Here is a 12,740-nt window from a genome sequence, read left to right as displayed (position 1 = left end):
TAAGCGGGTGAACCACATGGCGATGGGTAGTGTAGTCGCTTTTTTCCAATAGAGGGCTATTAACTGTTTGGCATTTCCGAGCATATGTGACGTAAGGCGCCAGTCTGCGTGGGTCATGGCAAGAAGCGCTAAGGGCTTAATTCCTAGGATGACTTAGTACTTCCTTCCAATAGAGAGCCAGTAATGGGCACGACCACCATATGTGCAAGAAGTCTCCAATCCGTGTTGACAATGCCAGCAGTTGGATGGGGAACATTTTATGTAAGCTTTGAGGGTGTATAGTACCATCTTGTCATAAGTTTATATGTGGTTTCCCACTGTCTCATGCTTTTAAATATTTTCATTGTGTCTCGCTATAGCTGCTCCCATCGCTTTGGGGTGACCTAATCTGTGCTATCTGTTTGCTATTGCGTCTGGTATGTGTGCAGTTTGATCGGGTGGAGTGATCAAGCCCCATGACCCCATTATATGAGCACACTAGCGTCTCAAAGAGGGTAAAAGACTGGGCCGCCCCTTGGGTGTTCAATGGTGTGTGTAGCCAGTGTTGGAGCTGGAAATATTGTAGTCTGGCTTCTTCAGATAGGTGAAATTCTTTCTTACACTGTTCAATTGTTTTAAACTTGTCTACTTCAAAAAGATCTGATTATATGGCGCTCCCCTTCAGTCCCCGTCAAGAAAGAGTGCGGTTGCAAAGCCGGGAAATTCGGGTAATGTGCCCATAGTGTATTGGGTGAGGGAAAGGTGGTGAGGGCCCCAGGAAACTGCGACCTTGTCCCAGATTTCTAGCACTGTCTTCAGGGAGGGGGGAGGGGGGCTATGTACGTGCTACACCGTTGAGATACCAGTGGAAGCCAGGCTAGGTCCCACAGTGGTCTGCAGGCCACAGCCCAATCCATATGAAGGCCAGTACTTCACTCTCGCAAACTACTCATTCCGAGACGTATCGGAGGTGTGATGCCCAATAATACTCTAAGAAATTTGGACATGCTAGTCATCTCTCGAGGTAACATGAGGAGATTGTTTGGAAATCTCGGGCGCTTTCTACCCCATATGAAGTTGGTTTGGTCTCATTTCAAGCGTTTGAAATAGATATATTTTTGTTAAAACAGACATTTTAATTGAATTTAGCCATCCCTGCCATGAAAGTGGTAGCAACCTCCAAGTTTGTAAATCCTCGAGCACTGCCCTCCTATAGTCCAGCCAGTTTGCCTCCGTCCATGTAGTCATTGTGGAGGTTAGATTAACCCCGATATTTTCTATCAAGTGTGTTGTCCATTGGAAGGGGTGAGAGATTGCAGTTCCAAAATATGTTCGTTGGGGATTATCAAGTTCAGTGACCAGGATGTAGCAAGGCTAATTTTGAGTCCAGAGGCGGCTTTGAATGATATTAAGATTATCAGAGCCAGCAATGAGGTTTTGGGTTCCGACAAGGTGAGTAGGAGATAATCTGCAAACAATGCTATCTTGTGTTCGGTACCCCCAAAAGGGATACCGCTAATATCTCCTGATTGTCGAATGGCTATGTCTAATGGCTCTACCGCACGAGCAAAAAACACAGGGGGGGAGAGTGGGCACCCTCTCTGGCGCCCCTGTGTATGTGTATCGGTTGCATGAACAGACCATTTATCCTAACATTCGATTGGGGAGAAGCGTATGCCACCATCCTTCTGGAGACCATTGTAGGCCCCAGTCCTATCTTCTGGAGGGCCGCCCGTAGGAAGTCCCAGTCCACCCGATTTTGAATGCTTTTTCAGCATCCAGCGATAGGAGGCAGGCTGGGATACCCCAGCAATGAGATTTTTATACCAAGTGAGCTAGCCGACACACATTGTCTGCCCCTTGGCTTTGTCGAATAAATCCAACTTGATCAGGGTCAATCAAGCCTGGGCGATAAGGCTCTAGGTGATTGGCCAGGATTTTTGTATAAAGTTTAGCGTCCGTGTTAAGGAGTGCAATAGGGCAGTAAGATGAGCTTAGAGTATGGTCCTTGCCAGGTTTGGGAATGAGTGCTATTTCTGCCATGGCCATTGTGGGTGATGGGGCAGGTAATGTTTGTGAATGAATTAGTCGCAATAATTTGTCCTGTATTTGCGGAAGGAACATGAATTAGAAATGCTCCGGCAGTCCATCTGGTCCTGGTGTTTTACCGACTGGCAAATCCTTCAAGCTCGATGGAGCTTTTCTAGTGTGATTGGCGCCTCAAAGAGTTTGTTAGTGTTTTGTCTAAGGGGGTCCAAGGGCACTTAGTGAAGGGGTGAGAGGTCTTTATCATATAGGGCAGAGTGGAAGGTGTGAAAGGCTTTAAGCTTATCCTGTTCAGTTATGGCCCAGGTGTCTTCTGCGATTTTGACACTAACGTGTACCTTTGTCTCCTTCCGCCACAACCTGTGCACCAGGATGGACCCTACTTTGTCCCCCCCATCATAATACCTTTGTTTCAGTGCCAGCAATGTTCGTTCTGCCCAGTTTGTCCTGTGTGCTCTCAATTGACCCCGATGCATAGCAAGGCATCATTTGTAGGCTTGAGAGGATGCTGAATCGTCCAATTTCTCCAAAAGCTTTTATGTCGCTAGCCAAATTAGCCACTACCAATTGAGCTTCTCGACTGCGTGCTATCGCAATGGACTTAATGACGCCCCTGGTGGTTGCCTTGAAGGCGTCCCATATTACAGGGCGGGGGGTTTCAGGGAGGTTATTGGATGTAAAATAGGCTGAGATCGCTGTTCGCAATTCTGCCACGTCTACAGGATCGTGCAGTATATTGGGGGTGTATAGTCACCATTGAGGGTTAGGGTGGGTTGGGTTTGTGTATTTTTGCGGTAGTAACTCTAGGTGGGCGTGATCTGAGATGGAGATGTCGGACATAGAGATAGATGTTATGTCCCATGCAAGTGAATGGGAGAGGAAGAAATAATCTATGCAGGAATATGAGCGGTGTACGTGAGAGTAGTAGGAGTAGTCTTGTGCGTCTGGAGAGTGGGAAGCCAAGCATCTATAAGGCCTAGGCCAGTAAGGGCTTGCTTCGATGCAGCAGACCTCGCCCCAGATTCCCTGAAAAGAGCTAGTGCTACGGTCCAGGTCTGGGTCCTATACCAAGTTGAAATCACCTCCTAGTATTAATTGTCTCCCTTCATGCATCACTTGGTCTCTCAGTAAATTTCTAAGAAAGAGGTCCTGCGCTTGGTTGGGTGCATATATATTGAAAAGGATAAGAGGTTGGTCCCATGTTGGATGTCAATTTTGATGTACCGACCCTTCCTGACTTTTATTACCTGTGGTTTACCTCGATCTAACCCTACCTTGCACAGTATTGCTACCCCAGCAGGCTTCGTTGGGGAGGATGCCCAGTATTGTATTGGGTCCCTGGGATGGGTCATACAATGCGTATCCGATTGGCGGAGATGTAGAAATATTATATCCGGGTCTTGATGGAGCAAATTGGGACCAGATCCGGCTCCTTCTATTGAGGGCGTTGAGGCCTTCTACATTTAGGGAGAGGATTTTGACACGAGTGGTGCCCATAATTGGAGTGGGGTGTAGTTGCTAGAGATGTAGGGTTGCTCTATGTAGGGGGGTAGATCCCAAGTGGCGGCCGCCTCCCTCCCGAGGTTGTCAGTCGTAAAGATGGTTTAATGTTATCAAGGGAAGGGGGAAGGTCTGAATGGGTCTGTGAGAGTAAAAGCCAGGATCCATTGCAGCAGATAAGAGCCTCTAAGTCCCACATATTGTATATTTCCAGTCATGGGGGCAGCCCGTGTCAGATTTGTGTTCCACCCACACCCCCGGTTACAATGGAAAAGGGAAGAGTAGGGATGGTAAAGAAGGAAATCACTAACAGTAAGAGGCCCACAGGGCCAACAAGCTCCATTCCAGTCCAAGAATGGCTTTCATGCCGGAGCACGGGTCATTCCAAAGATGTCACTCTCTTAGGGGTAGAATTGGTGAGGGCGGGCTAAAAAGGAAGGATATGTCTTAATTCGAAGGTCCCATCTCCCGCTGCAAGCCTGTGCCTGGGCAAGAGAGAGAGTACCCCTCATTTCGTTCTATCTTGTATTCCTTGCTGGATTCTGGGATAGGATTAGTCTGCGGACAGTAGAAGCTGTCGGAGTTTAAATGCTGATTTCTCCTGTATAGTTGTTCATAGATGAACAAGTTCTAGGTATTGTCCCTCCATACTTATAGCGGGTGCGCTAAGCTCATGGCTTGTTCAGGATATGCAGGGAACGCATAGTTCGAGTATTTCCGGTGGGTATGTAATGTTATTCAGAGGCTACTGAAGAAGAGGTGGGTGACTTCAGCCTTCCATGGTTCAGAGGTGTTGTATGATGTCTTGCTTGGTTTGGGCGGAGGACTATTACCTATCTCTGGTCTTCCGTCGCGGCCTGAGCACCGTTGACTACTCCAGGCATGCAGGTTGCCCAGGTGAGGGGTGCTTTGGAGAGGGGCTGGCCTCCCTAGAAGGCATAGAGAGATGCAAGAGTTGTTTGGCTTCCTGCAAGGAACGCATTGCTCGGCATTTGCCTTCCCAGGTGAAAATTAAGGCAAAGGGATGACCCTATTTATATTTAATGTTCAGATCATGTAGTATGTCTGTGATTGGCTTAAAGTCCCTACGCCATCGCAACGTTACTGGGGCGATGTCTTGATAGAGTTGGATAGTGTTAGTTCTGAGGCCTTCAATATTGCTTCATTTTCTGTGAAGAAATGTTCCCTTGTATGGATGTCTGGCACAAATTCCGGGCTTCCAGGGGCTGTGGTTACTCGATGTGCCCTATCTAGAGCAAGTGGGGATATCATCACCACTAATTTCGTGGAGCCATTCTGCTGTAAATGCCATGCTGTCTGGGCCCTCCGCTCCTTTAGGGATGCCTCTGATTCGTAGGTTGTTTCTTCTGCTTCTATTTCCAAATCCTCCTGCTTTATCTGGAGTTCAATATGTTGATCTTCTAATACAAATACAACAACTAGAGAGAGAGGGAAGAGACGGGAGACACTCAGTCCCCCAGGTAATTATTATAAACAACAAAAGAGTGTCATCAGAGAAAAATTTGCGCAAAGCACAGGATTGAGAAGAAAGATATGAAATCAACCTATGAGAGAGTCACTTAGGGATTTCTTCAGAAGCCCTCACTCCCCACCCTGGGTGGTGACATGCTTCATCATCGGGCCCACCAGGAGAAGCCAAGTGCCTCCCTAGTGTGCTGCAAAGCCAGATTACTGCGAAGCTGGTTTTTCGTGAAAAAAAGAGTGAGTTTAAAAAATGCCAATAAGCTGTACCAGACAAAAAACTTTATTCTGTGGTTAGCCAGGCATTAGTTAAAATGTATGTGTCGGGAAATTTACCAACTAATGTGTTGGGTATTTTCCACTTAGAGTGGGGTCGACATGTTTCTGCCCTTATGTGTATTGATTTTACTGGGCTTTCATCAGGACCATGTAGCTGTGTACCTCGGTGGTGTGGGCGCGCTAAGGCCCACCCTTTCCAGAGGACGTGAAAGTTAAAAAGTTAGGTGTAAAATTAAGTGCAAAAAACAACAAACCAGAAAAAGTGATGGTTCCTTCAAAATGTGAGGAACCTGTGGTCTGAAAGGAAATGACAAACGCACAAAGAAGACAACAGAAATAGTATTAATGTTAGGACTGGAGCGTATTTTGCAAACACCGATCTCAATATTCTGTGCTTGGGCTAGTCAAAATGCGTGCCCATGGTGAAAAATAATGTTATCTTAGTGCCTGAAACGGTGTCCTGGGAGCCAGGCAGTCTCTGGGCATGCATTGAGGAAAGAGAACACGATCGCTGGCTGGCAGGATGAATACTATCACATCACTCGTGCTTTTGCGATCAATGTGCCCAAATGGAGGGCCGGTGTTGATATGAAACAAAGTTAGCTCTAATCAAACGTTTTATTAGAATAAAAATAAAATTAAAATAAAGATGGCGAAATTCTCACTTGTTAATTAAAAAATCCACACCCCATGGGTCTCGGGAGGGGGGTGGTGGCGACAATGGCACACCCTGGGAAAGGATGTAGAGAAATGGAAACACAATTAGCAAAGGAAACTGAGATACAGATTACTTAGCTGAGCGCTGATCGGAGAAGTGGTAAAGATGAGCGCTGATCGGAAAAAAGGTCTTACGCCCGCAATGCCAAACACCCGCTCAGCACCTAGCGATATCCTCAACCGGACCCCGTGGGGCGATGTTCAATAGGGCCTTTATCATCAGGATCACTAGCTTTTTTGGAATCAGCAGGTTATGGCTGGGCCTTCAGGACGGCCCAGCAAGCGTCCAAGACCTGATGTTGATTATCAGGCAGGGCTCCAATCGCCCATCCACCCCTACCGATGACTCCTCCTAGATTTATTTAAATGCACAATGTGGGTCTAGTCTGAGCGCAAATAGCTGTGTAGGCCTCTCATAGGCCGCTTGGCCTTCAGATCAGCCCGGTAAGCATTTAAAAGCTGATTCCGGTCAGAAGGCAGGGGGGCTCCAATCGCCCGTCTATCCCAGCCAATGTTTTCTCCTGGTAGTGCCTAAGTGTGCGGCGGGCCCAGTCCATTGCCGATAACAGCTTAGGCCGCAGGTCTCCTACCTTTCATGATGATGGTCTCGGAGTCAGGCACCTCTCCCAGGCTGGGACCGCCTACCCGACGCAGTGCTCCAGTGCCGTCAGCTGGTGATCTCTCAGGGGCGCTGGGATTGCTTCTCACTGAAGACCCCACTCCTCACCGCTCTGTAGTCCCTCAGAGGAAAGGCCCCTTACTCTGCCTAGGGCCACTGCCAGGCCCCGGCGCGCTCCACTGATGGTGTGGCCTCGGTCGCTTTGCCTCCCACAGTCTGCCGCGACAAAGCAGCCCGCCTATGCTGGACAGTGGGGCCTCTAGGGCGCGCCCCGCTCAATGGCTCCGTAGTGGTTCTCAAGATGGTGGCTGTGGTTCCGTAGTTGGCTCTGTCGTGGAGATCAACTAGGGAGCTCAATCGGGGGATGAGGCGTCCCCAAGCTGTTAACTGCCTTAAGTGTATATGGTGCCCTCGACAGGGGCACACCGATGCCCCGATGCTGTAGATATGGCTTTAATAGGCAGCGGTGTCACGGAGACCTCTCAGAGCACGTCCTACTCCATGCACTGTTAGGCCACGCCCCTCCGATCTTTGTGCTTTTATGTACAAGAATCCCTATGAAAAATGTGAATTCTTTTATTGTAGGCATTTTCTTTTGTAATCCGAGCTTAATGCTTAGGCAGATACCATGGTTGTGTTTATGCAGTGTGTGTGTCGCCCAGCAGACTTTCTGGTTAGAGATTAAAGAATCGCTGTGCAGCTTTTAATTTATTGAATAGTTTTTAAAAGTTGCTTGTTAAACAAAAAGCAAAACTGCAAAATGCTTTAACATTCCTTTCACCTGGGTGTTTTGTAACCTAAATTATCCGCTTTACCAGGCTGTACCAAAACCATTGGCTGGCAGACACTATGCCGCACTAAATTCTAAAATGAGACAGATAACTGGTCTTCAGAAAATCATGTTTCAGGGGCAGCAAGAAATTAGACTAGCTGCTCTTGGAAATGCGCATTAATTTCAGCAGTTAGCGCATCATACCTTTATACTTGGAAAATATGTCTTCTTATACTTTTTTAGGTCTCGCCTGAGACAGCGCATGCGCTGTCTCTTCGAGACATTTAGTAAGTGGCTTTTAAAAGTGCCACCAGAGGCTTTTGCTGGCCTTCAGCTTGTGTTCACAAGCTTGTGCACGTGCACAGCTGCCATCTGTGTTTTTATTGCTGTAATCGGGCTCCTCTGCTTGCACTAACTCCCTCCCTTTCCCCCCTCCCTCCTGGTCAGCTTCATTCAGATCTTCTATCACTGTGTATGCTCCTGCTTCCACCAGGCACACACCACCAGCCGTCAGTGCACGCTTTCACCAGGCACACACACCACCAGCCGTCAGTGCATGCTTCCACCAGCCGTCAGTGCATGATTCCACCAGTCGTCAGTGCATGCTTCCACCAGCCGTCAGTGCACGCTTCCAGCTGGCACACACACCACAAGCCGTCAGTGCACGCTTCCAGCTGGCGCACACACCACCAGCCGTCAGTGCACGCTTCCACCAGGCACACACATCACCAGCCGTCATTGCACGCTTCCACCAGGCACACACACCACCAGCTATCAGTGCACGCTTCCACCAGGCACACACACCACCAGCCGTCAGTGCACACTTCCACCAGGCACACGCACACCACCAGCCGTCAGTGCATGCTTCCACCAGGCACACACACCTCCAGCCTTCAGTGCACGCTTTCACCGGGCACACACACTACCAGCCGTCACACACCACCAGCCGTCTGTGCACGCTTCCACCAGCCGTCTGTGCACGCTTCCACCAGCCGTCTGTGCACGCTTCCACCAGCCGTCTGTGCACGCTTCCACCAGCCGTCTGTGCACGCTTCCACCAGCCGTCTGTGCACGCTTCCACCAGCCGTCTGTGCACGCTTCCACCAGCCGTCTGTGCACGCTTCCACCAGCCGTCTGTGCACGCTTCCACCAGGCACACACACCACCAGCCTTCAGTGCACGCTTTCACCAGGCACACACACACCACCAGGCGTCAGTGCAGCAGGCAGGCTTTTCTCAGAGTTTCTTGGTAAATATGTGTTCGATGCCTGGGAGGGAGTGGGTCGAGTTTCCTTAAACCATGCTGAGTATGCAGGTGCAGTGCATGAACTCCTGTGTGAGTAGGTCATGCTGCCTGGGGCTCACTCACTCCACACTTGTAAATTGCGCCTGCACCAGGCTTTTTCTCATTTGCAAAGTTCGGCTCATGCCCACAGCTAGGCAGCCCCACACCCCCGGGAATGACTACTTCCTACAACCAGAATGGATACAACATTCAGAACAATGAAAACAAGTTCATTTGATGCAAAGAACTGTTAACAAAAACCATGTCCAGCTATTGTAGATCTGGCAGCTTAAACAAAACGGCAACAAAAAACAAACCAGCATTGGCATAGCCAATAGGTCTCGCTTTTTCGACCCTATAAGTATTTAGTTATGCAGCAGAATATCCTTGGTGCAACAACACCAATCGTTGCATGGCTAAACACTTATAAGGTCCCAAATGCGAGACCTATTGGTTATGTCAAAGCTTGTTTTAATTGAAATTATGCATGTTTAATACAAACGCCAAACAGAGCGCATTTGCTAAACTATGTTTTTGAGTCAATAATATTGTACAGCAATATCGATCTACCCTTATTAGTTTGCTGGTTATATCCCAGCTGATCTTTTGAGTTGCTCCTAATCACCATTTAAAAATCATTGCTAAGCAATGTTATTATGTAATCGTAATCTATAGCAAAAGGAAATCGAAGTAAAACAAAAAATGGAAAAAGAAACGACTGTTATTGCAGTACAGTTAAGTATATTGCAAGTAGCTGAAATAGGAGGTGATACAGTAGATGTAAAGTTGAAGCCTAACTCGCTCAGTGAGATTTTGGATAAAATAGAACTTCAGTGAGAGCACTACCTTAATTTAGTCTTGAGTTCTTGTCATCGCACTGGACAGTCAAGTGATTATCCCAACTGTGTGTGTGTTTGTGTATATTTTATGTGTGTATATGTATGTGTGTGTGTGTATATATATATATATATATATATATATATGTGTGTGTGTATATATATATATGTGTGTGTCTCTCTCTCTGTCTCTCTGTCTGTCTGTCTGTCTGTCTGTCTGTCTGTCTGTCTGTCTGTCTGTCTGTCTGTCTGTCTGTCTGTCTGTCTGTCTGTCTGTCTGTCTGTCTGTCTGTCTTTCTGTCTGTCCTGATCACTCAGCGTCGGGCAGGGATCGTGGCGGTGAGTCCATAGATTCATAACAAGCTCAGAACTTCAAAAAATGAAGAGACCGCACTCATATGAGAGGAGAAAGACTCTATTTATTCAATGAGTCACAAAACAAACAGGACACCTTTTGGCTTGCGCCTTTTTTCGACTGTCAGTGTGTTTGCAGCATTACCGTGTGTAATAATTAAAAGTCCTTGAGTCAGGTACATATAAAATGCTGGATTTAATGAAGATTAGTTCCAAGTTAAGTTGCAGGTAATAAAGTAGAATGTAACAAAACCCCACCAGGAGCAGTCTCCCTGCCGCTCAGCCTGTCTGCCATCAACTGCCACTCCACACACAAGCCAGGCACCAAAGATTCCATGATGTCATCAAGCATTGCAAGACTCACACCAGCTGAGCAGCAGTGAAGACACACAAGCCAACTATAACACTGTGCTTATATTTACAACAGTAATTTGGATGTCCTGTTACGTCTTAGTACAACAACATAGTAAACAGACTTGCATTTAGAAAGGAGACCAATGCTGTGTAAAACGAGGTGCCATCTTTGAGCATCATGATATTCTTACTTCTCATGCAAATGCATACAAACCATGACATTTTACACAACTGTTGGAGATGTAGAATTGGCAATACACCTAGGATAATTTAAACTGGGATGGCGCACTGGCTCAGAAGTCCTCTTCATTTTTAGCAAAATGTTTGATTTTATTTTTTGTGGTACCTATGAATTGCGTTTTGGAAAAATGTATCTCTATAAAATGAAAATTATGGATTATGAAAATTCACAATTAACTGATGTCCTGTTCAGTACTGAGATGGATAAATGGTTTTAATCCTCTAGGAAAGGTACATACGCTCATACAGAGCTTTATAGCGCAATGAATTGTGTAAATCTGAAAATATTATCAACTGTTAAACTGAATGATAGCTCATCCAGATCTTGAATAAGTGCTATTAACCCAAAGAATTCAAAAATCAAACTATTTTCTTTGGAGAATTTGTTAGAAATTAATTCCTCTTCTGTGTTCAGACCTAGAGGCACCTTCATTTGCGAATCAACAATTTACCTCAATTCCAGTCTACGCAGTCTCATTACTCTTATTTCCGCCTCTCTCATTAGGCGGACATGATCTAAGCAGAAAACCCGTAATAGGTTTCTATCGCTCCGATGATGTAGAGCAAAGTGTCTTGTGACTGGGTAGGTTTGGTCATTCTTTTTTATTGCCCGTGAATTCTCCAGAATCCTATGCTTCGTTTGGTGAATAGCCCTGCGTATATACATAAGTTTGCACAGGCATATACAACAGTAAATACAGTAAAATGAATTGCATGTTAAGAACTTTGTTATTGGTCTTGGTCTGTTGAATCCAGGTACATCATATGTCAATGTTTTATGGCTGTTTTGACATGCCTTACACTTCGTGCATGGAAAAAATCCTGTCAAATCACTCATTCGTGGAATGAGTGATTTGACCGGATTTTTCATGGAATGAGTCGTTTGACAGAGATATTTATTTTTACACACACACTCATACGCATACATGCATTACCTACTGGTGGTTGCCAGTAGGTAGTTAAGGTCTTACCATGTTTCCATAGGAAAAGTGTTTTTTGACTTTCCTGTATCTTTGACGTCATTTCACGAACTTTTTCCAGCAAACTGCGAGTGACTCTAGGTGTGCTTGGAGAGTGTCAGGGTGATCCCAAAGGATGTCTAAACACTTTATTTTAAAAACCTATTTTGAGTATGCGAGGGATGGCTTTTTAGCAGCAGGTGTGGTTTCAGGTTGAAGTAATAAATAGTGCCTGAACCAGTATTGCGGTCCTATTTGTCATAAAAGGATAAAAGAGAGAGGAGAGAGAGAGAGAGAGGATATATATATTTATATATTCGAAATTGATAGATAAAATGGTGTCTTAAGATGTGATGTAGAAATGTTTATTTTATTTACTGGGTAAAAACATGTTTTCTCAGACTGGTCTCCTGATGACCCAGAAGAGGTAGTAGTGATGCAAATAAGGTGAACTATGAGTAATCATGTTTCTCATTGATTTTTCTTGTATCGAAAATATTTCAAAGAGGTGGGGTCTGGACCGACTTTCTACAAAAACGGCAGAAATGTGTACTAAAAGCATGAGCTTAAAGTTGCCATTTAGAAAATGTTGAGATCTTACGTTGCACTTACGTATGTTCTCTAAAAATAAACTTGCATAATGACTACCATAAATATGTTCAAGGAATCTTTCCATCTGTTAAAGACTCTGGTTTCCTCCCATTTGCAGGCATTCTTGTATACAGTGCACATAAAATCATCGAGTCCTGCCAAGAGTCCTTTATTCTACGCCTCTATCGACAGAAGAACAAGCAGGGCTTCATTAAAGCCTTCACTGACCATGCAGTTGCTTTCAGTGCTGGGTTCTGTCAAGTGGAGCGAGTGATGAGAAATCTTTTTGTCAGGAAACTGTATTTGTGGCCTAGGTAAGGTAACTCTGCCTTTAAAAAAAAGAATTGGTTGTCTACCCTGAATTAATGCTTGAATTAAAACAAATCAACTATATTACTCTGGGGGTTTTCGATCGGATTAGTTGATGGCTAGCTAGTTATCTTGTTCAGTTGCAGTGTATTTTCCTGTCTACTGTCTCACTTGGTGCTGATACTGTACCAAAATGGATAAGTAGATGATTATGCATAGATGTGTGTTTTTATTGGTCACTCTACTTCCTAGTCATTTGGTTGATAAAACTGATATTTGACTATTTTTCTGCACTTCAGCAGTGGCTCAGCACATCCTCGGTCTATACTCAGTCAACAGCCTGAGTCCACCTCTGCACATCCTCAACCAATCTCCTAAAACATCATCTGGACATGCTCAAGCATCCTGAATTGTGTTT

General features: G+C 45.7%; 1 protein-coding gene across 1 annotated transcript in view; it reads left to right on the top strand.

The window, feature by feature from the left end:
- Positions 1–12,740, top strand: part of ERCC4 (ERCC excision repair 4, endonuclease catalytic subunit) — a 269,908-nt gene that overhangs the window by 108,071 nt on the left and 149,097 nt on the right. The window contains exon 3 of the mRNA XM_086941358.1: positions 12,132–12,327. Coding sequence (XP_086797484.1) covers positions 12,132–12,327 — 196 coding nt within the window. The remainder of the gene's footprint in view (positions 1–12,131; positions 12,328–12,740) is intronic.

This window comes from Lissotriton vulgaris, chromosome 10, assembly GCF_964263255.1.
Source record: "Lissotriton vulgaris chromosome 10, aLisVul1.2, whole genome shotgun sequence".
In the NCBI taxonomy this organism is placed as follows: Eukaryota; Metazoa; Chordata; class Amphibia; order Caudata; family Salamandridae; genus Lissotriton; species Lissotriton vulgaris.
Note: the sequence above shows the minus strand (reverse complement) of the source record. Positions and strands in the feature narration are given on the sequence as shown.